General features: G+C 42.4%; 1 protein-coding gene across 1 annotated transcript in view; it reads left to right on the plus strand.

Moving 5' to 3' along the window:
* The window catches only part of CSMD1 (CUB and Sushi multiple domains 1), a 1,850,581-nt gene that overhangs the window by 951,025 nt on the left and 874,497 nt on the right, over nucleotides 1-25,059 (plus strand). Inside the window, exon 6 of the mRNA XM_038560546.1 lies at nucleotides 12,725-12,731. Within this exon, the coding sequence (XP_038416474.1) occupies nucleotides 12,725-12,731 (7 nt within the window). The remainder of the gene's footprint in view (nucleotides 1-12,724; nucleotides 12,732-25,059) is intronic.

The raw sequence follows: 25,059 nt of genomic DNA on the forward strand, positions 1-25,059 counted from the left end.
CACACATCCCCGCATTCTGCGGGCGTGTGCGAGGCCGGGGCCTCTCTGGGCGGAGGACGGGGGGCTGTGTGCTCCCAGGAAAGCCCCACATAGGAAAGCCAGCACCAGTGTGAAGCTCGGGAGCAGCCTGGGGCTATGCCCACCACGGGCAGCCGCACGGCCCTTGCAGCCCTTGCCCAGATCCACATCAGGTCATTTACTGGAAGACGCTTTACGCACTGGACAGGCTATGGGACCGTGGAACCAATTCTATACTTAAGAAAACGTAGAAAGGAGACAACGGAGAGGAGTCAAGGCCCCGTTGTGATACCCGGTGTGAATCGCCTGGGAAGCCTCCTCCCCAGTTGCGAGGTTTTGACTCCGGCTGAGGATGTAGGTACATCATTCGAGGCAAGTGGTCTTTTCGGAGCCTGGCTTTGTGTTTCCTGGTTTATGGGAAGGCGCCTGTGATACAAGTAGCCCTTAAGATTCAGGTAGTTTCTACAGGGCCTGAGTCTGCTCAAGCTGCTGTGACAAGGTGCCACGGACAGGAAGGCTCCTACAGCACAGGAACGTATTTCTCACACTTCCAGAGGCTGCGAGGCCAAGACCAACGTGCAGGCCAGTTAGGTTCCTGCTACATCCCTCCTCCTGGCTTGCAGAGAACTTTCTTTGCTCCCCGTGTCCTCACCAGTAGGGGCGTGGGGTTGAGAAGCGTCATCTCTCCTGCTCCCGAAGACACTAATCCCAGGCGGATGGCCGCAGCCTCATGACCTCCGTTACCTTCCAAAGGCTCCACCTCCTAATGGCATCACTTTGGGCATTAAGGCTTCCACTTATGAATGGGGCAGAGGGGGGTCGCACATTCACACTTCCCTTGAGTTAATTACAAGTTGGGTAACCACCTTTTCCATCAGGCTTTCCCACCGCGTGGATGCTTCTTTGAAATTTTATCAGTATCTGCATCACACCTTGAGTACCCGTCCGGGTAAAATAATACGTGGCTGGCACCTCTGCTGCCATAGGCAGAGCCGTGAGATCACAGTCTGCTCCCAGGAAAGGAGATGCCCTAGGAGGGCCTAACGCGTGGCATAAACTGTTGAGATGTTGCCGGGCCTGTGCCTGAGTGTGCGTGAACATCTGCCTGCGGTTCTACAGTTTGAGGAGGGATGGAAGTGCCATATTTCAATGAGTAAGTCAACCATCCGCTGTCACCGTCTGCTGCTCAGATACTGCTGTGCGCATCTGGAAGAGACTTCTTGGGGCCCAGGTGTTACACACTAGTGTGTGTGTGTGTGTGTGTGTGTGTGTGTGTGTGTGTGTGTGTGTCTTCCTCATCTCCTAATCGTTGTGAAGAGCAAGCTTCCAGGAGGCACTTTCAAAGCAGTGGAACCTGTGGCTAGCAGTCAGACGCGTATTAGGACATTAATTCCCTATCCGCTCGCTGCTCCTGTATTGTGTCCCTCTCATTAGGGCTAATGACAGCTCTGAGAAGGCACCCGGAGCAGGCCAGGCCTCCGGAAATAACGAGGCCTCCAAAACGGGTAGCTCCTTCCCCCCGAAAGCATTAGGCCTGCGATGCACTCATGTAATATACTTGGGATACATCTTTTCCACCAATATCAGAGTGTTCAATTAGTGATAATTAGAGACCAGCTGGGCAAGAGTAATTTCAATACCACAGCAAAGAGGGCGAGTGTTGCGCACGACTTTTCATTCAAATGACTTCCCCACAAGCAGGACTACGTCTATTCATTAGTCCCTAGGAGGGTCTCTATTTTTCAGACCCTTTGCCAAATTCACATGTGTGTGCGGCCTGCTGCATTCGCGAGTGTATTGAAATATTTAAAATTACAGACACGTTCATGAGTTTCTCGCAATAATGCCTTTATTGGTAGGTAGGTTCCAAGAGGGTGAATAGGAAGAATATGAGTTGAATAAATCTATGAATGATGAATATTTTATACATGAGAGGTAAAAATTATATGTGCTTAGGAAACAAAGACTGAAGTGAGGAGAGAGACGTGTAAACAGTCGGCGTCCTGGGGAACGTGAGTTCACGGGGGGGCGGAAGCTCGCGCTGCTGGGATTGCCCACGCGAGTGGGACCCAGGGCCGGGCCGTCCCAGAGGGGATGTGTGTCGCTGGTAACACCAGTTGTGCTGCAGAAAGGCGGTTTCTTCCCCAGAGAGGAAGCTTTGCTCGAGGGAGGGCTTCCTCTCATTTTTGCTATGCCCATGAGCTTCTCGGTCAACGGTTCTTTGATGACGGAGCTGGTTGGCACAAAAATCCAAATTTACAGCTGCCTTCTTTAGCCTTTGTTGGGTGCCCTGCCTATGGGGGAAGCAGCGATATAAGATGAACAAGGAAGAGTCGGGTGTCCACGCGACTTCCTTGGCCATCACAGGAGTGCGCTGGATCCAGAGACCAGTTACCATCCTTTGTGTTTATTGAATTTATTCATAATCTGTGTTTACAATTCACATCTAGTTACTTGTTTGAACAAAACACATGCAGAATAATATAATGAAATAGAAAATGAAAGCCAGGAGGAGTGAATTAATTAACTATAAATGGAGATTAATAGAATCACGGAGACCAAAATTAATATTTAATTTTTAATTTCCAGGCATCTATAGCAAAAAAAAAAAAAAAAAGGTTGGCAATTTACCACACTCTCATTAGCAGAAAAAAAGAAGTTTTCAAAATTCTCTCAAGAGTGGCAAAGGTGTTTGTTTGTTTGTTTTAGTGCTACTTGAAAATGAAATTTCACCTGGGTCTAGTTTTCTTTTTTTTTTTTTTTTTTTATGTGAAACCTAGCACTTTTCATGAAATGTCCTAGCCTGTTACCAGTTATTTTCTCTGGGAAGTAATTCCAGTTAGAACCATACTTAGTTTAGAGCTTAATGTTAACAAATAATCTCTTCTCTATACTTGGTAGTTACAAAAGGTCTGTGAGATAAACCTAGTATTTTTTCCTTCTAGATTTTTATGTAGATATTTTTATTTCAAATACACATCTTTATATTATATATATGATTATTCCATTAACAAGATCCCAGAGGAATAAAAATATTTAATGTTCTGAACCGGAGAGTGTGGAATTCAATTTAAAATTACCCATGAGTTTCCCTCAAAGTAATTTTAAGTCAAGTCCGAGTCATCCCAGACAATTTGGAGAAAAAGAGACACACACACACGCACGCACACACCCCTAAGTTTATACATTCCCTTCCTTCGTAAGATTTACTTTGCATCTTCTATTTTAAGTCTCTGTGTTTGGTCCGGCAGGATATCCAGAGAGAAATGAGGCACGATTTGTCTTCAGGGAATCCATAGTCTAGTTGGACCATCTTGTAGGAATTACTACAGTAGGTAGAATGTAAAATGCGATAACGTATCCTTAGAAAGATAATGAATACTAACTGATTGTAATTTAGATGACATTGCAATTTGGAGAGTGGGTTCATTTTAATCATTAAATTTGATTTCCGGATTTTGTAAGGTAGAAATTAGGATGAAAGGAACAAAATAAAAATCCAGGTGGGAAAATGATGGAGGGAAAGAGGATAGGAACCCTCCCTAAACTCCTTGTAAACACACCCAGATACTCACACTCTCACACTCAGACTCACATGGTGCCTGAATGACTGATGATTAGACGGGGCCGTATGTAAAACCCTGGCTGACCGATCCTATATGCACCCTGCTGTTGACGGAAATTGCAAGAAATGTGAATGGCCTCACTCTAACGTTGCAGAACATTCATCTTTATTGAAGAGCTTGTTTAAATCCAGTTGTGGCAGGAATTGCTCACCTAGAGTATCAGGAAGTTCTCATTGTACGTACGGTTAGGCGTGATGTCAACAGTTACCAGCTGCTCCCCTCCCCCTTGAGAAATAACTCTGGTGATGAAGATGATCTTCTGTTTAAACAATGTGGAGACTAAAATGTGCTTCTGCCTTTCTGTGTCCTTGGAAGGACGCAGTTGTAAATATTTGTACTGGTCTCTTGTGGAGCCATATTCCATTTTTCAGGCGCTTTATTATTTGGTATAAAATCAGCACAGAATGTATAAACTGTGTAATTGAGGCCAAACAATCAATTAACGGAGCTTTAATTTTTCTTATATAACTGGAAACAAAATCCATGTAGTTGGCAATTATTCTTCCCTAATAATATTTGGCCAAATCTTAAAGCTAGATTCTAAAAGCATTTTTAAACAATAGTGTAAAAGTTGAAAGTTTTCTTAGTCATGGTGAAAAGAGTAAGGGCTTTGAAGTCAGACAAATCCCAATTCAACCACTTAGGCAAGGTATTTAATGGAGCTGAAATTAATTTTATTTTCCTCGCTCTCTAAGGAGATCATCTACTTAGACCAAGTTCATTTATTAATTAACTCTGTTTTAGTGTTACCTAATTTTTCTGGGCTGTGCATAATGCCCTTGCCCTCATGGACTTTGCAATCTATAAACATATATAAAAGAGCAGTGACTACAAATTATAATAGAAGCCCTGAATGAAGCAGGGTGAAACAAGAAACGGAAGTCATCTGGCCAGACAGCTTCCAGGGAGTGGGGAAAGCAGGAGGTTTGGGGAGACACAAAGGAAGCAGGGAAAGATTCAGAGGAGCCCCGTTCGGATGAGTCACATCAGTCCTTGAAAGCAATTAGTCCATGCTTTCCGGACAGACAGACAGAGAAGAGCTGAAGGGGTTCACCATCCCTAGACTGGCTTTCCATGAAATGTAGAAGGGAGTTCCTCAGGATGCTCCTTAGTAACAGGAAAACAGATGAAAGTTTAAAACTCACTGGAAAAGTCAGTTATTCCTCAATAAAACTGAGGATAAAAAGGAAAAGCAATTAATCTACAAGGGTCACCTGCGTGTCTCCCTCTTCACTGGAAAATGAAGGTAAACTGTTAAATTGTGAAGGTCAGAGGTAGATACATCGGTGGGTTACTGGGTCTTCCAGAGCATCAGTTCTGGGCAGAGCACCACCGTGCCAGCCATGGGTTCCAGGGTCGACCTGTCACCGTGTGTCAGTTCACTCAGTGTCCCTCCCGTGCCCACACCTTTCATGGCTATAAGATAGAGAGATGATGGAGCCCACTGGAACTGGGCATTGATTGGCTGGCAAGCCTACCCAGCACTTTAAAAAAATAAGCACAAATCATTTTCTGGGGTCTGAGATCCCCCTACATCTGAGGGCTCTCAAGGATGGGACTCTGACGTGGAATATGCAGTTCCGGCGCATTGAGTGGCTCAACGCTTTGTGCTTAACTGAAATCTACTCATGCAAAATATGAGAAATAAAATCCACAAAGATCTGATTGAGCAAGTAGTCCATGGATTTAAATATACAACACAAAATAGAATGCGAACCCTTATCTGTATCTCTGTCCGTATATATGCTTGTTATATATATAAACATATAAATATATACTTTATATATATGGCAAATTCAGAATACATAATAGATATAATATTATAAATAATTTCACTTATTAACACATTTCAATAAAAACAAAAGTCAGGTAAAATATTTGGCCAATTAGATATTTTGCATAAAACTACTGAAGGATCAAAAAAACATGATAAAATACACCAGATTTTATCACCATAATACAGCAAATATTAGGAGTTACATTTTTCTTATCTCAAAAGTAATTTGACAAGAATCCAAAAATGGTATATACTATCTTGCCCTAAATCTTAGTCCTTAAAACTATACTAAATTAGTCCGAAACACTAAAAGACAACTTATGGGCAAAGCTATTGTTATGTTATTTTTAATGATAATTATGCGATGTAAATGTGTAAGTTATAGAAAATCTAGGGGCACCTGGGTGGCTCAGTCAGTTAACCATCTGCCTTTGGCTCAGGTCATGATCTCAGGGTCCTGACATCTAATCCCCATGTGGGGCTCCCAGCTCAGTGGGGAGTCTGCTTCTCCCTCTACCCCTCCCCACTGCTTGTGTTCCCTCTCATATTCTCTCTTTTTCAAATAAATAAAATCTTAAAAAAAAAGAAAAATATCTTTTTGGAAGTCTTTCACCATCTGTACAACAACACTGATAATGAAGGTCATGTCTTAAGGTTCTCCAATGGAGATTAAATGAGCTGATAGAAAATCTTGGGACAGTGGATACTCCAGAAAGTCTTGGCCACGTTAAACGGGGCTGGTCAGTGATATACAAGCTCACTGTAGCCGTGTAATTACTGCTAATGCAGATCCCGCTTTGTTTTCCTTGTTCTTAATTGGAGAGCTTGAGAAGATCGACAAGAGCTTGTAATAGTATATTTTGACTTTATTCAACAAATATTTATTAACTGTTATGTGTTAGTAACTCTTCTACACCCTGGAGACAGGTGCATCATTAAACAACAGGGAAAAAAAACTTTCCCTGAGGTGTTTCACACTAATGAATAATACACAACTTGAAAATAACTCAAGTGTCTTCACCAGCATTGTACTGTTTACCTTCCCGGTTTAGTAATTAAAGAAGCACTGACCATATGAGAAAAATTTATGAGTTGACTCTGACAGATAAGAGTAATCTAGGAAGATAAGTTTTTAATAATTTAAAAATATATATTATTTAAAGTATTCACGAAACCAGTATATAAATGATTAAAAAATAAGCACAAATCATTTATTATTTAAAATCTTAGGTTATGCATCATTGCTATAGAGTTTCTACTCTGTACTTAGTGAATTTTCTCTGCTAGGAACTTACTAGACTCAGGCAAAAAAAAAAATCTAGCAGGTGAACTATAGATTTATATCAGTACATATTAAATAAATCTCTCACTTTCATTCTCAAGTCAAATGATCAATAAAATGTCCTGCTAATACCCCAGAGCCACCCAGGGGTAGGGGTCCCTGCATGTTTAATCAGGACATACTGTGGCAACTTGCCAATCATACATATGGCATGTAAACATAAATATTGCATTTCAAATCATTAAAACAAGGTTTTTTATCTAACATTATGAAGTAAACTTCCCTGAAAAGCTTTATATTTGCCCAGATTTTAAATATGTAGCTCATTTTAAACATTGCAAATAAGTCCAGCCATGAACACTTTAGGTAGAGAAAATCCTTGTTTCTTAACAAAGGCTGGTTGGGATCGGTTCTATCTAAATATGAAAATTTCATTGTAATGGCCAATCAATCGGATAGATTTCCAAACTATATCAGTCAATATGGTCTGGGGCTGATTCCACCGTAAATCTGGTAATACGCGTTGCCTTATCGCGTACGTCCACAAATAGCTGTTTGTAAATGACAGACTTGTCAACCCATTGAAAGACATTCCCTGTTTTTTAAGCCGTTGAATGCTTTCACCAAATAATGAGTGTTTATTATGAGCAAGGGTTATTATTATGAAGAGAAATGTATGCTTGTCGCAAGTTGTGAATGCAAACATTTAAATATTTTGAGAGGACTAAATGAATAAGTACTATACAGTATTTCCTTTTTTATTGCTGAAATGGTTTTTGCGGCTTTACCATATTTTAATAAATAGCCGTGTTCTATTCTTTGCACATACTAGTTTGAAAATCTGCTTCCGGTGCAAATAAAATACAGACTTAATTTCCCTACCTGAAAACAAGCTACATATTTGATTCTATTTCTTTCAACTCATCAGACAAATAATGTTTGAGGGATAAGAGGAATGAAAAACCCAGAGCTTGCCTGGTTTGAAAATTAAAAGTCAAGGAAAAATAACTAGATGTATTTTTTTTTAAGATTTATTTATTTGGAAAAAAAAAAAAAAAAAACAAAACATGCAAGCACAGGAGAGTCTGGGGAGAGGCAAAGGGAGAGAATCTCAAGTCGAGTCCATGCTGAGCGTGGAGCCCATTGCCAGGCTCCCTCCACCAGCCTTGAGGTCACGACCTGAGCTGAAATCAGATGCTTAACAGACTGAGCCATCCAGGCACCCTATGACTAGATATTTTTAATTTAAATGTTTTTGTAAAACACTTTGGACTCTTAGCTAACTTGTGTATGACTGTGATACACAAGACACAAATATAAAACCATATATAAAATACATATAAGACCACAGCTGATTTTTGGGAAGAAGCTACTAATTCTCAATCCACTCCAAATTGGATGATTTAAATAAACGCATGACTGAAATATTCATTGACCTTAGAAAATAGTAAAATGCTTCCTATTAGACCTTTGTTTCCAATGCCAATGACATTGTGATGTAATTAAGACATTGAATTTAAAGAATCAAATACTATAGTGATAGTTTTTCTGTTTCCATTATTCCTGTTTTCCTTTTTTTTTTTTCCTTAATTCTAGAATGAAAAAGCGTTCCGTAGTTTTCAGAAGTGCATTTCTACTTACACAGGAATCATTTGTTGAGTTGGGTGCTATTTTTAAAAGATAACTTCAGGAGAATTATAAGATATTTTCAAAGAATTTTTGCATTATGCATATGCTTCACTAGCAGGGCGTGACAGGTCACAAATTGAGGTAAATATATGAAAGTTAAATATTCTTTTGAAAATAGTCTAACTAGCCGCAAGCAGGTTGTGGCCAATTGAAGGAAGTGCAAATCCCTCTGTGCAGATGGGAACATTTCTAAGCAGGGTCAGGAGGGAGGTGCAGCCCCCAGGGCACATCCTCCAGGCCCAGGGGCCCATGGGGAGCTTTGTATGGGGCAGGCTGGAGGCGGAGTCCTTCATTCAAAGTATTTTCAGGCAAAGTATTAAGGACTTATTTGAATTTTATTCCCATCAGTTCCCATCTGCCAAGAAAATATGGTTGCAAGACGTAGACTTGCTGTAAAACACCTGTCATCATCAAATAACACTTTTCCACGACCTGCTTGGAAAGTGAGTTTTCAGAGAAAAATAAAAAGTTAAGCATGCAGGAAATAAGACTCACCTGAGTTTTCCACTTAAGCATTGTGAATAATTTCTATTTTATTTTTGTTTGTTTATTATTTTTTCCCACCCATTCCCTAGTTTGGTCATAGCACTGGTTTTCCTACTTTGTATATTGGTGGGATTTTATTTCTTTGCTATTTAACATAATGGTGAGATGAGTGCCACCACGTATGTATAAAGACCCAGAGTTTTTTTTCATGACATTCCTAAACATGGCTGGGACATTGAATGTGTACATTTTATATGGTTTTAATTGGTGCTGTGCGTTTACTCCCACAAGAAGTATTTTAAAGAACCTGCTGGCAATACCCGTGCTAATACCGGTTATAATCAGTTGCTGTTTTTACTATCAAATGTGAAATACCTTATATAAATGGCTTAGTAATGCATTAAAAAATGTCATTTTATAAATATGAATAGCAACAGAGAGCCCCAGTGGGCAGTGTGTGCTCACACTCACTCGCTTTGAGAACATGTTTGTACAGAAAGGCAGAAACAAAACCTCCTTCTGGGGGGCGGGGAGGGGGAGAGAACAGAAAAAGCCAAGGAAACTCGGGTACAGAGACCTAAGGTCGTGTTGAGTCTCCAGTCATCACACAACTTGCCACCGTGCTTTCTGTCTGTAGGAAAGAACCTTCGCAGGGGCGCCCGGGCTCAGTGGGTGAAGCCTTGGGCTCAGGTCATGGTCTCAGGGCCCTGGGATCGAGTCCCACATGGGCTCCTGCTCCGCGGAGACTCTGCTTCTCCATCCCCTGCCCTGCTCCCTTCACTCCCTCCCCCCTGCTTATACTCTCTCTCTCTCTCTCTCTCAAATAAATAAATAAAATTAAAAAGTACCTTAGCAAACAAGTAAAATTTTAGGAAAACAGTGACATTATTGGCAAATTTTGATTTTTAAACTTGAGTTATGGTAGTAACTTATGTAACCGGTGCTTTCAAAAAAAGAAAACAAAAAAATACCTCTAAACAACATTACATTAAAACAACAAACATTTAGAAAAAGAAAAAAAGGAAGTCAATAGGATTCAAACGAAGCTCTTTTTTTTAATTTTTTTTCCGTCAAGAAAGTGATAAAAAATCACATCTCTGAGAATTTAGGCAGGAGATACACAGACAAACTGAATATTTCTGCTAATTCATATGCCAGTTGGAGAGAATAGTTCAAAGTTTAGTTCTGTTCTCCCCGTAATGATTCCCCTTGTGGAATTTCCGAAAATACAGCAGTTTGGTGGTTGAGTCAGGAGAACTGATCTCAAAAGTGAGAGGCTGGCATTACCCCCTCCTTACTTCCCTGGGTCTCCGTTTTTATTTTCTGAATGGAATAGGATTGACTCAAGGCTCACACTGGCGAACAGAACTAAAAGCACTCTAATTTTTCTTAAAAAAAAAAAAGAAAAAGAAAGAAAGAAAGAAAGAAAGAAAGAAAGAAAGAAAGAAAGAAAGAAAGAAAGAAAGAAAGAAGAAAGAAAGAAGAAAGAAAGAAAGAAAGAAAGAAAGAAAGAAAGAAAGAAAGAAAGAAAGAAAGAAAGAAAGAAAGGAAAATCTATGTGACGCAAAAATTTTGGCATTCTCGTTTCTTAAAATTTTCATGGCGTTTGACTGTCTCGTATTTAAAATCCAACCGTGAGATTAGAATTCTGATTTACTAAATAGGTTCTCTGTAAGTTCTAAACTCGCAGTTTGACTCCTCAAATCCCACTGCTTGGGAAGAGGGCAGAAAAGAAAATTCTTGAAACAGATCTTATGGAAGATTAATGGGCACAGTAATCATTTGTATTTCCCGAATGTTCCTGGGAACAGAGCACATCCGAGGCGGCAGCTGCAGCCCGTGGGAGTCACGGGGCCGAGCAGAGGCGACGGGAATGCAAATGACGGCTCGAGAGAGAAAGCGCAGGCAGAGGCCTGAGCGCCCACGGCCTCCTCCGGGGCCTCGGGGCGGGTGGGACAAGGTGGGACAGGGTGGGACAGGGCGCCTGACACGTGCTGACCCCACAGACACGCGGAGGCCTGGCCAGGCCCACGGATGGAGCAGGACCCCCTGGTTCTGGCCGGCGGGCTGTGCACACGCACATGCACGTGTAGACGTGGCCACTGCTCTCTGAGGCCGTCGATGGCACGGCTTCCAGCACGTCCTTGAAGATGACCCCGGGGGCCCCTCCGCGACCTCCCTGGCTCCTGACTCCTGCGGGTCCACAGCAGCATCTCAGTAGCAAAACACTAAAGTCTGGCTGCAGGGTCCCTGGAGGCCTCCAGGTCAGTGAAGGTGCACTTTCCCTGGGGCCCTAAGATCCAGGACCTGCCGACGCACCTGCGGCTCAGGGTGGGTGGGGGGTCACGGGGGGCTGACTGGGAAGTCCTCTGCTGACTCAGTTTCTCTGGCCTAAGCTCAGCGCCTCCGGGTCTACAAAGACTTGGGGCCTACTTCACCTTGGGATCTGGTCGCCCACCTGCAGCAGGGGCTTCCGGGCCGGGTGTGCCGGGTCAGTGAGCACCCGCAGCTGGTCATGGGCTTTCCTATTTGATGACTACTTGTCGCATAAAAGGTCCTTATTTCAGAGCCTTTGGGAACAGTTGAGACCTCCCGTGTGTACGGATGGCGTTTCAGAGCCGTGGTGGCAAATCCGCATGAAGAACACAGGGAAGTGGAGTCACCAAATGACTCAGATGTGGACTAACAACTTCGTCTTGAGAGTCACAAATGCTGGGCGAGATTTAACTAAATCAAGGTTTTTGTTTTTGTTTTTAATTACCTAGATGTCGCTCGCTGGGCAGCCCTCCAGAAATCCTCTCACAGCTGAACTCTTCGCTGTAAACACCCCCTGCCTCCTGGGAAGATGGTGGCTTTCTTCTTCAGTGAATTAACTTAATAATATATAGATAATTCTTTTGCAGGGATTTTATGTGGTTATTTTACTGTCAAAACCATCACTTGATATATCAACAATGCCCACCGTGGTCATCGTACTAAAAGCATTTCAGACTTTTATTTTACTTTATTTTATTTTTATTTATTTTATTTTATTTTATTTTATTTATTTTATTTTATTTATTTTATTTTATTTTATTTTTTTATTTTATTTTATTATTTTATTTTATTTTTTATTTTATTTTATTTATTTATTTTATTTTTTATTTTATTTCATTTATAAAATTTCATTTTTTCATTTATTTCATTTCAATATTTATTTTATTTTATTTATTTTATTTTGTTTTATTTTATTTATTTTGTTTTATTTATTTTATTTTATTTATTTTATTTTATTTATTTTATTTTCTTTTCTTTCTTTCTTTCTTTCTTTCTTTCTTTCTTTCTTTCTTTCTTTCTTTCCTTATTTACTTATTTTGCATTTCAGACTTTTAAAATGTCATAGCCATTGCTTAAATATGGATTTAATTTTAGGCCAAGTTAGGAGGCAATGCGGTTCGGTTTACCTTATTCCATCACCTGTTTTGGATGTGGATATGAGGTTGACGTGTTCTCATAATTTCTTTGAATATCTAGTTAGGTTTTGAATCTATTTTGGGTAGTGAGCTGTCACCTGGTACACGGGCAGCCAAGAAGCCCTCAAGGATGCAAAGCCGCCTGTCCTACTGTGTAGACTTGATCATGACACATGTCAGGACGGGACAGTAGGGAGAGCAGGCCAAGGTGGGACTTTGTACTTGAGAAAGAGACAAGCTCTTGTTGCCAAATTTATAATGTATAAAGGAAAAACATATCCTAAGCTGACGGACGCTCTAAGATATGCAGCCACGAGCAATATAGAGAGGGACGGACGGGTCTGCTTGCACCAATGCTGAAACGTGGACTCCATCCACTTGCGTCACCGTCTAGGTTCACAGTCCGCGGTCCCAATCCTAAGAGCGGAGCACCTGCTGTTGGCAGGGAAGGGCAGGAGAAAACAAATGAAATGGACAATGAACTCCTAGCCTCCAAGAAGCTTCAAACAGGTTTGAGATGAGAAGACATCAGATCTGAAAACTTAGGAGAGGAAAGAATAAATGTTAGGAGAGATTTAAAGATTCATTTACTTGAGAGAGAGCAAGTGGGAGGAGCAGAGGGGCAGGGAGAGAGAGCGGATCCCCCAGCAGACTCCCCAGCGAGCAGGGAGGCGACGCAGGGCTACGTCTCACAGCCTTGAGATCACGGCCTGAGCCGAGATCGCGAGTCGGAGGCTCACCCTGCCGGGCCCCCAGGTGCCCCTCGATTATTGCAGCCAATTCTTTAAAGGATGACTCTGAACGGGCGATGAAGTGGGCTGCATGGTCTGGATGCGTGCAAGGTAGTGTGGCTGTCGGGAACTTTCTGGGCCCACTGAAGGAGGATTGGCAGTGTCTGCCCTGTCACCCTGCCACCCCTGGGTGGGTGTTGGGAGACCCTCACGCCAGCTCAGGGCTGCAGAACCCCGTGGACAGGGTGTGTCGTTGTTGAGCCAACAAGTGGGGGGGCATCCAGCTGCTAACAGCTATGGAAAGGGGATGTCTTGCTGCCCCCCTATCCCCCGGCCGGCCTGCACGTGTGTCCCCATTTGGGAGCTTCTCCCTTGCTCTTCCCACGGGGGAATAAGGCCAAGCTTCCCGCACACTCTCATCCCAGCCCAGAGAAGGCCGGAGACGTCCTCCGCCTGTGCATTCCCTTTCCCTGGTTTGTCCAGTGAAGGAGAAGCCGAGAAGAGGCCGGGCTTCCCCTGGGCCGCGACCTCCCACGCAGGAGGCCCCACGCAGTAAGGGGCCAGCTCTTGGGAAACAAAGATTCAGGGCCAGGTGTCTTGCTTATCTCCCAGCTCCCCCTTCCCATTAGCTCCTCCGTGGGGCTTAGCCCACCCAGCAGTGATGACGGGGACTGCCCCCGACGTCGGGGTGTCGCGGGCCCATCAGCCCTCACCCGACACACGGTCTTGTTGTGATTCCTTTCCTAATTGCCACGGAGGCAGCCCGTTCACGTCACGGCTGTGATGGGGGGAACGTGTAGGGGGTGACAGGCGGGCTGGCAGGTGCGCTCGGCGTGGAGCGGAGGCCACGCATCCCACAGCCCCGCCGCGGGCCCTCAGCTTGCTGGTGTTGGGTGCCAGGTTGGGATATTCCAGCGTCAGCCCAGTACAGTCTCCTTTCTTCTACGTCCCCGCTGCTTGGACGCAAGATTGCCGTGGAAGGCTTCGAGGCCAATTCTGGACACAACCGTGTCCTTTCTGGGTGCGAACGGACAAGCCTAAGAACTCTTGCTTATTTTTGTTTCCACGTGCACACCCCTCGCCATCGGAGCCCGAGCCCAGTGACACTGAAGGGGGACGGGCAGAGCTTGGCACACCCGGGCGTCAAAATACACCTGGGGCCGGAACGGGGGGCTGCTTTTCCGAGGTTGTCCTTTCTGTCTGTCTGGTCGGGGCCGAGCGAGTATGCTCAGCAGCACGCAGTGATAGTGAACATGCTTCTCTGGAGAAATGCACAGATTTTTCAAGTTCCCTGGGAATCTTTCTGTGAAAAATGGTACCATTTTACTGAAATAAAAATAGCTGCCTTGTGACTACTCACACACACACACAAACATACACGTACGCACCCATACAGTTAACATATATTCCCACAGATTACATCATCATGCACATACATGTGTATATTTATATATTATGTATTTGTGCATATATGTACATTTATGTACACGCACCTACACGCATATTCTTACACGCACACACATACATTCCCGATAAGTAGGCAGTTATATACAATTCCGGGTCAGTGAGTACTCCCGTGAGCTGGGTAGAAAGTCCCAGGACTACCTGCATAGTATACGGGCTCTTTATCCTCTCGTAGGCACTGCGTATGTTTAGTGCACCATCTTAGTTAAGTTCTATGGCAAGTATGGCAGCAAGAAAGGTCCTATTACCATTCCCAATTTATAAAGATTCCCCCAGATTAAATAGTTCTAACAAGGATGAAAAAAAAAAAAAAACACACACACAACACTGAAGGCTAGAATGTTCAACACTACCAGCTACCACTTCCACCAGTGGTGTTGTGTGAAGGAGACGGTGTGGGCAGTGGCTGATGTGAGTGTGTTTCCCGATCTGCGCATTCTCTGCAGTTGCAGCAGGAGGCCAGGTGAGGAAACATGGCCCTGGGAAGATGAGCTTTCCTTCCGATTTCACCGTGCTCACCATATCTGCTCTATTTTTATCTTTATTACTATGATTTCAGCCCCTAAAGTGGTGTAGTTAATAAGTAGCATCACAGGGGATCCCTGGGTGGCTCAGCAGTTTGGCGCCTGCCTTTGGTCCAGGGCGTGATCCTGGAGACCCAGGATCGAGTCCCACGTCAGGCTCCCTGCACGGAGCCTGCTTCTCCTTCTGCCTGGGTCTCTGCCTCTCTCTCTCTCTCTCTCTCTCTCTCTCTCTCAGAAATAAATAAATAAATAAATAAATAAATAAATAAATAAATAAATCTTTAAAAAAAATAAGTAACATCATAGGGGGCACCTGGTGGCCCAGTCAGTAGAGCATGTGACTCCCCAATTCAGAGTTGTGAGTCCAAGCCCCACACTGGGCATGGCACCTACTTAAAAACACACATTGTAATATATATATCATGAAAAGATTTGCAACCCTAACACATTTCATCATCTTGTTTACTTATTTTGCGCGAGAACGACTAATTTCCCAGCTCCCAGTGTATTGCGATTGTATGTTTCACTGTTAGCAACACAGTCATCTGGTTACACGTTAGATCGTCAAAGCTTATCCAGCTTATAACAAAGACCTTGTACCTTTGCGCCAACCTCTCCCTAGTTCATCTCCCCCCAAGCCCCTGGCAACCACCATACTACTCTGTCTCTATGAATTCGATTTAATTTTTTTTTTTTACTCTACATAAAAGTGATACATTTCGTATGTATCTTTCTCTGTCTGGCTTATTTTACTGATTTAAGGCCCCCTAGGTTCATCTATGTTGTCATGAATATCAGGATTTCCTTCTTTGTGACTGAATACTATTCGTGTGTGGGTACGCATGCCACATATTCTTTATCTCTCCATTGATTGACACTTAGGTTGTTTCCATACCTTGGCTATCATGAACATCTCAGTGCAGGTAGCTCCTCAAGATGATGGTTTGCTTCCTTTGGATACGTGTGCTCAGAAATGGAATCGCTGGATCATATGGTAGTCATACTTTTATTTTCTTGAGGAACCTCCATACTATTCCCCATTGTGACTGTACCAGTCTGCACTCCCACCGACAGTGCATGAGGGTTGCTTTTCCTCAAACTCTTGCCAGCACTTGTTTTCATGTCTTTTTGAGAACTGATATTCTAACAGGTGTGTGGTGATACATCATTGAGATGCCAGTTTGCATTTCCCTGATGATTAGAGGTAGTGAGCACTTTTCATAGGACTGTTGGCCATTTGGATGTCTTCTTGGGAAAATATCTGCTCAGGACCTTTGCCCATTTCTTAATGAGCTTATTATAATTTTGCCTTTGAGTTGCATGTGTTGTATGTTTGGGCTATGAACCCTGCCTTGCAGCTGTGGTTTGTAAAGAGTTCCTCCCATTCCACAGGTGACTTTCGTTTGGGTTCCTTTGCTGTGCAATTATTTTATTATTATTATTATTTTTTTTGATATTGCATTTCTACATTTGGTTTCGAATAAAGAGGAATAGTAGGTCTCAGGCCAAAATTTTGAAATGAAACATTATACAAATTATTTACTTTCAAGTAAAACATTATACAGGGTGCACCTGCCTGGCTCATTCAGTGGAATGTGCAAGTCTTGATCTTGGAATTGTGACTTCAAGCTCCATGTTAAGTATAGAGATTACTTAAATGAAATCTTAAAAAAATATTATATATTTTTATAATGCAAATTGTTTAGAATATCAATTATATGACTCTAACTTGAAAGAAATTACATTTGTGACCAAATATAATTAATGGCCAAATGTTGGAACATAGTGGATCAGAGCCATTTTCTTTTTTCCCTGTAATTCCAAACCCTCCCCACTGTCGTCCTCCTGTTGGTTGTTGAGGGTGTATAAATGCTAGGGACCCACTAGACCGTATATCTTGTGATTAGAGCAAGCACAGTGACTGACACAACTGAACACTCATTTCTCTGCGTTTGTACACACAGAAGGTAGCAGTTATTTTGTGAAACATTATTTTGTGTTCTGTGAAGGGAAAGACACCTTCCTTGGCAAATATTCTGACCCATTTCCTCTATAATTGTTAAAACGTTCTTGCAATCTGAAAAATGGCTGTGGCAGTATGTTGGTTAATTAAGTGAATTGTACGTGCGAGATGCATTCAACTAAGTTTCCTATAGAAAAAAAGAAAAAAAAGCATCCTGCCAACTAATGGGTGTGTCCATGTGCCGATAGGTGAAGGGGGGAGATTTTGAGCATCCTTAGGTTTCCACCCTGCATGGGGCTGGGATTGGCCTCTTCCAGCATCCAGGGAATTATCTTCTGTCCCGGCAACACTTACATTCCCACACCTGAGACATAAAATAAATGACAAAAGAACCTTCTGGTAAGTTCTTAGTCAAGGAAATGAATGCTTTCATGATAAATTGTTTTCCATCCTCATAAGCGTATGTGCCTAACCACATAATATGCATGTAGAAGTAGTATCTCCTTCTAAATGCCAGTCTTCCTTCCTGGTCTTTGTCACATTCACCTTTTACTCAACCTCCGTGTTCACCTCCCTTTGGAACGTAACCCTCCATCTGTTGACAAAGAACACTTTGTCAATAGGCTAGAAGCAGAGAGAGGAGGAGAGGTGAGGGGCACGTGTGAAGGGAAGTCGGGTTAGTGGAAACCGGCTGGTTCCAAACACAAAGACCCAGGCGAGCATCTGCTGAGCTCACGCACTTCACTTGTGTCTCCTTTGTTAACTCTCTGCCCAAGGCAGCGGGCGTCTATCTTGACAACCGTCCTCGAGTCTCTTCTTCGAGCACATGGAGCTGGCGTAAGGAAGCCGACCCCATCAAGTCAAGGCAGGTTGGATAAGAGCCCAACGGGAGAACAATGAAGCCGTCACACCATTTTGACAGGTTCAGGGTTGAACTGGAGAAGGTGCACAGCCACCTCGCCTCCTGCAAGTAGACGAACAAAGACAACGGGAGGGCGGCAGGGAGAAAGCAGCCGCCAGGCCTGGGTCGGAATAGGAGAGGATCTGAAGGAGAAAAGCCCAAAGCAATACAGAGACTCAACCTGAAAGTTGAACAGGGGAACGTAAAAGTCTTAAAGAGTAGGAAAATGCAAATAGGCAAAATTATTTTATATTCTGCCATGAAAATCACAGCTCTGTTGCCCTTTTGTAATGGCTTAGTCATGTCTGGCTTGGACGCCTTGATTACACAGTCTAAATCTGCCTTGGAGAAAATTTCCTCAGTTCACTGTATGACTCTGTAGGTAAGACGTCCCGGCTCTTCAGAATTACAGGAAGGACTTGGCTTACCTCTGGATCACTTTCTACCATGCCGCCAATCTCTTAATTCACCTCACTGGCATTTAATTCAAATTGAAAACTTGACACATCAAATGCGCTGCGTGTAACACGAATCTAGACTTGATTCATATAGAAGTTACATTATTCCTTGAGACTCATTCACAAACCTACCAGTAAGATGTGTGTGTGTGTGTGTGTGTGTGTTTGCAAGCACAGCTGCCAGGCATATAGACTGTGGTACTAGATACCAAGAAACACGGCACACGGTCTTTACCCTCAAGGACCTTGTAGGCTAATTGAAAAAAATAATGAATATGAGCGCTACATGCCCAAAACTGCAAGTCAGTGTTTATAAGAGAGAAATCAATAAAATAAACCTGAAAATAACCAAAGCCATTATATCCCCCCCTGGAACTAGTTCTTCTATTTCTCCAGGATGTCAATAGCATAAATGGGGGGGTGGGGAGAAAATTGTCTCAAAGTTGCAATACTTGGATGTTTATAATTTTGAGAAAGTAAATGACGACAGATTTTATTTCTCTTTTCTCCGTCAGTCATCATTGCAGCTTCCCTATATTTGTTTGTACCTGTACAATACTGATTAAATATAGAAGGGAAATCATTTAGCCAGCAAGCTGGGAATCTGGGAATCTGGCATATTTTGTATGGTCCAGCCTCAGACCTCCTCTTTCTTGCCATCCTTTTAACTAAGATAATGTAGGCAAAGTGTCTTGGTGACTATTCAATAAATGGTCCATCTCTAGCCCCTTCTCGTTACACTCAGACCTTCATTTTTTTTTATTCTATGATATCTAGTCCATATTTCCTTCTATCCAAAATTAAATCCATTCTTCATATCACAATTTTATTTTTCTCAAAGTCCCTTCTTAAACAACTTTTTAATAGCTCGTATTTCTTCTAAAAATAATAAAAATTAACGCTAATGTCTGGAATTAAAAGCTCTCTTCTCAATGACCTATTTTTCTGAGTTCTATGATTCACCCAAAGTGCAAATTTTTTTCTTAGAAAGTTTGAGAGCAGTTTTAGGTTCACATCAAAATTGATATGAAGATATAGAGATTTCCCACCGACCGCCTGCCCCACTTGTGCACAGCCCCCCCCCCACACACACACACTATACAACATCCCTCATTACAGCAGTACACTTGCTACAATTGATGAACTGACACATCACCATCAACCAAAGTCCTCAGAGTACATCAGCGTTCTTTCTTCCTATTGGACATTTTGTAAGTTTGGACACACCTATAATGACATGTACCCATCACTATAATATAGAGAGTATCTTTACCACCCTTAAAGCCTCCATGCTTTTCCTTTTGATCCCTCCCTTCCCCCAGGCCTGGCAGCTTTTGGTCTTACTGTCTCCATAGTTTTGCCTTTTTCAGAGCGTCATAGAGTTGGAATCACACAATGTGCAGCCTTTCCAGATTGGCTTTTTCACTTAGTTATATGCACTTAAATTGCCCTCCATGCCTTTTTATGGCCTGATAGCCCATTTCATATCAGAGTTGGATACTCTCCCATTCTCTGGATGGACCACAGTTCATGTATCCATCTACTTAAGGACCTCTTGGTTGCTTCCAAGTTTTGGCAATTGTGAATAAACCTGCTATAGACATCTGTACGCAGGTGTTTGTGTGGACATAGGTCTTTAAGTCCTTCGGGTAGACACTGGGGGACGTAATTTCTGGATCATGTGGGAAGAGCATGCTTAGTCTTGTAAGAAACCACCAAACTGTCTTCCAAAGTGGCTGTGCCATTTTGCATTCGCATCAGCAGTGAGGGGCAGTTCTTGTTACTACTTTGCATTTACGCTAGCGCGTGGTGTTGCCAGCCTTCTGGATTTTGACCATTCGCAGAGGCGTGTGGCCTACTGCGACTTCTCAGTCTTACTTGGTTATATCCTCAGAGAATTCTATCAAGAACATCCTACCTGTTTTTCCAGGGCCATCTTAAAGACCACTTCTGTGTGACCGTACATGTATACAAAGCTCGTTCACAAAAACTTTGAAAAACAGAGTGGATCCACTTTCACTATCAAAGAACATTATCTTCATTTTAGCATTAAGGAGACAGACACTTAGATCTCGACAACGAGTTCAAGACAGTAAATCCACAGCTAATTCTAAACCCAATCCTTTTATGCTCACAACCAGCAGCCCTAGGTTCCTCTCCAGCCTCCTGCTTCTTGTGGCCTTTTGTCGGGGACACTTACGTGTACACAAACATATAATAAAGCAACATAAAATAAAATGAAATATAAAAATATATTTATTAAAAAAACTAAAATTTATGTATTTCATTTCACTTAATTTCATACCCTAATATGGTGGAAATTATTTCAACCTAACAAATGAGAAAAATGACGTCTTAGATGGTCTGAAATGACTCGGCACAAATCACATGTTGAAAAAGTGAAAACATATGTAAATATATATGTGTTTAATTTACATTTATATATTTAATAAAAGTATAGATAATGCATAATCATACTTGTTTTAAAGGTAGAAATGCTCCTAGTGAAGAAATACATACAACCAGTTTGTGATCTTAATAGATTCTCAACAAGTAATTGTTAAGTATGTGAATCTTTTCTGAGAGACCAAGAATATTTTGCAAGTACATTAGAACTGATTTCTAAAACGTGTGAGTGTGTGTTTTGATAATTGTGGTCAGTTTTAAAATAAAAAAAAAAATATGTAGTGAAATCCTCACCTTAATGGATCAATTCAATATTTTCCTTCCATCTAACTCAGAAATGATATTTGGAATTTAAATGGATAGGGGAATTAATCTAGAGGACTTCATTTTTGGGGGAGGGTGCTCATTTCTCTCCACCGGAGCTGCAGCACCATGGGCACAGACTAAATTAAAACAAACAAGCATTTGCTTCTCTTTGTACTAACAAGGCCTGAGTCAGAACAGAGAACAGAGTCTAAATAATATATTGAAATTAAAGCAAATGCATATAAATTAACTTGTGCAAATAGTTGAATAAGTCATGGTAGGGCTTATTGTTAGTGACTGTGGAACTTTCCCTAAAGTCACCAGTTTGCTTTAGAAATGTTAGTATGTTAGCTCTAAGTCTCAAAGAGGGAATATTAGCAAAAAGTATAATTTAGTAAATTACTCTGATTTATATAGCCTTTTTAAAAAAATGACTTTAATGTTTACATGTTAAGATGAAAATTAGTTGTCACCCTCTTCTGTAAATTTTATGCACAACCTCTTTTCTGAAAGCAGGTTCTTTTTACTGTTGACAAAAAAGTTATTCAAGCAAGTACCTCATGCTGTGCTATTAATGAAAATAATTTATGCAAAGCATGAAGGTTCTTTGTATATTCTGTTAATGTTCAAGTAATTCTGTTTGACTAAATACCTTTTAAATTCAGCAAACTTCTAAGAGGGAGAAAATTAAGGCTAGAGAGAGTTTAGAAATTCTTCCAGGAATAAAATGACACATAGACCTTCATTCCTTAAACTAACATTTTAAAATTCTATTTTTTTTAAAGATTTTATTTATTTACTCATGAGACACACACACAGAGAGAGAGAGAGAGAGAGAGAGAGAGAGGCAGAGTCACAGGCAAAGGGAGAAGCAGGCTCCATGCAAGAAGCCTGATGCGGGATTCGATCCCAGGACTCCAGGATGATGCCCTGGGCTGATTTCAGACACTTAACTGCTGAGCCACTGAGGTGTCCCAAACATTTAAAAATTCTATTTAATTTCATTCAAAAACAGAAGTTTTTATAAATTAAATTTATTTAATTTCATTTAAAAACAGTATTTACTCCAAAATCGTGTTTTAGTCTGATGTAGTTTGTTATACATACAATAAGCTTTTTCTATATGCATACAACTTTTATTTTGCTATCAAAATGACTGCATTTTGTCTAGGAAGAAAGTGAAACAATTATGTTTTATTAAATGTAAACTGCATTTTTGTTAGTATTTTTAATGCATTCAAAATATCATAGAGGGCAGCCCGGATGGCTCAGTTTAGTGCCACCTTCAGCCCAGAGCCTGATCCTGGAGTCCCGGGATCAAGTCCCACGTGGGGCTCCCTGCATGGGGCCTGCTTCTCCCTCTGCCTGGGTCTCTGCCTCTCTCTGTCTCTCTCTCTCTCTTGAATAAATAAATAAGGTCTTTAAAAAAAAAGGTAAAAAAAAATCATAGAATTTACTTTATATTTTAACGTAGAATAATACCTTCTAAATTTTAAAAATATAATCCCCAAATATTTCCAAAGCACAATTTAAAACTAAGAGACACTTATGTTAAGCTGGGCAATGAGATTAGTGAGGTATTTTTAACCATAGAGTACAGGACATCAAGATATTACTGAATATATTACTAGATGAATACCAAACATTCTCTCAAAAACACATTTAATTGGCATAGCTGGATGAAAGCCCCTGACACGGCACCTTCGCTATTCATTGATTCATGTGTTCGTTTATTAAATGATTATTAAAACTGCACAGTGTTTAAAAAAACTCAGCAAAATGTCTTGGGGAACAAATAAAGATCCGTACAAGCAGATGATGACTCTTCCAAGGTTTTACGGCCTGGCACACACCGAGGGAAGTCATTGTTGCATCAGAGCCTGGGGAGTGTAAAAGGAAACTTAACACCCTCAATATCTAAATAATTGTGCATGTGGTTGTAATCCAGATGCAGCCACTTGGACTGCCCTACGCCTCCCATCCGGGCAGAGAGGGTCTGCAGGCCCCCGTCTGGGCACCCACACCCTTGTCTGCACCATGGCCTCCTCCCCTGTTCCTGCAGTTCATGCCCACACTCCTCTTGTAAGTCAATCCCTTCACTTTGGGGTTAAACTCCATTAACTCTCACTGGCAGGAGGATGCAACTCTCCTCTCTCTGTATCATGTTTTTTTTTTTTTTTTTTTTCTCTTCTTGGCTCTCTGTGGTGTGAAGTCCTGATCCTCACGCTTCCCCATGCAGTTAACCTCTTCCTATCTGATGTTGGTGCAATCGTTGCACCTGATGTTGCAGCCAGGAGGGTGGCATGCAGGGCACAAAGGTTCTCTCCCCCCGCCCACGTGGCAGGCAAACAGGTGGTGGAGCCACCGCTGGACTCCCGGCGACCGGGAGCAGCATGCGCTACCCCAGGCTGCGTGCGGAACCTCCCCGAGGGCAGCCGCTCTCCTGAAGTAGAGCTGCTCGGGCGAGCGTGTGTGGGATTTGGCACCCGAAGCACCAACAGTGGCCGACCCAGAGTGGAGGGTCTTTACAGAGAGGAGAAAACCGGAGATGCCAAGCAATCCACTTACGGATCACTGTTCCCCCAGGTAACATGAAGTGATGGGGTACATGGGCGAGATCCAGTAGCATCGCCCGGCTGTGCAGCCCAGAGGACGCTCTTGGCCGCGCCCCAGCGGGTCTAGGATGCAAAGTTCATGTGTCCCCTCACCTGTCTGTGGACTCCACGAGAAAGAGATGGGAAGGCACCAGAACCATGCAAATCTTCAGAAGATTGACACTGAGCAGCATTGCTTCTCCACTTATAAGTGTCAGTAGAAAAAAAAAAAAAAAAAAAGAAGCTATTTTTGTAAATACACAAAACCATGTGTTTTATGGTGATGACTCAAGAAGTAATCAAGTGAGGGCCCCTGAGGGGCTCAGTCGGTGGAGCGTCTGCCTGCAGCTCCAGTCATGACCCCAGGGTCCTGGGATGGAGCCCCAGGTCGGGCTCCACACCCAGCGGGGACCCTGCTTCTCCCTCTGCCTCTGCCCTGTGCCTCGCCTGCTTGTGCTCGCTCGTGCTCGCTCTCTAAAATATCTAAAGAAAAAAAAAAAAAAGGAATGAAGCATTGCCGTTCAAACACTAGAGCATGAGACCTCTGCTTCCCATGGTAGCCCTTTACTTACTTCACGGGAGCTCGGGGAGGACGTTCCCCACCGACCCTGCCACCTGCGAGCGAAGGCCGGGGACAGCGTGCTTTAGGCAGAAGGCGAGAACCACCCAGCCAGCGTTCCCGGCCACTTGCTTTGGAGTTTGCTTTTGCTTTCCTTGTTATTTATTTCTGCTGAAGAGGCTCCCACACAGAGATTCTAGATTTCTAATGGTGCGGAGTGAATCAAGATCTCAAAGCCTTTTATTGACATTTTAAGTGGAAATTAACTTGCTACGATAGATCTATTAGCGTTTCCACGATGGAAGAAGACTTTCCGGTAAAGACATATGCGGCCAGACGTGGAAATGGCATTTTCATCGGCATCCAAGGTGAATATATGGGAAGATATATATACTGGAGCTCGGAGGCTGAGGGGACTCAGTGGCTTGAATCGCTTTTCTTCGGTGATTTTCCTGGAGAGGTGTTTGCCTCTAATCAGGAGGATGAGGTTATGTTCGATGCAGAGACTGCTGTGTGCTACTCACAGAAATGCCGAGTTTTCTCCCATGGGCGAGAGGAGATGTTCTGTGCAATCAATAAACCCAGAGTCTTTGTAGCCTTTGGATTTATGCTCCATTTTGCTTGGAACCTGAATTCCGTTTTCCTCGTGTGTCAATTGAGAATTATAATACAATCTACATGTTTCATAAGAATTTAACGCATTCTGGGAAAGATCTGAATCATCTAAATAGCACTAAGGGTCATATTACTGGTTCATTGGCTGTGACAGTCTGACAGGGGAGTGTCCTGTAATCGAGGCTGTGTACAAATATTTGACTTACGT

This window comes from Canis lupus, chromosome 16 (assembly GCF_011100685.1).
Source record: "Canis lupus familiaris isolate Mischka breed German Shepherd chromosome 16, alternate assembly UU_Cfam_GSD_1.0, whole genome shotgun sequence".
Classification (NCBI taxonomy): Eukaryota; Metazoa; Chordata; class Mammalia; order Carnivora; family Canidae; genus Canis; species Canis lupus.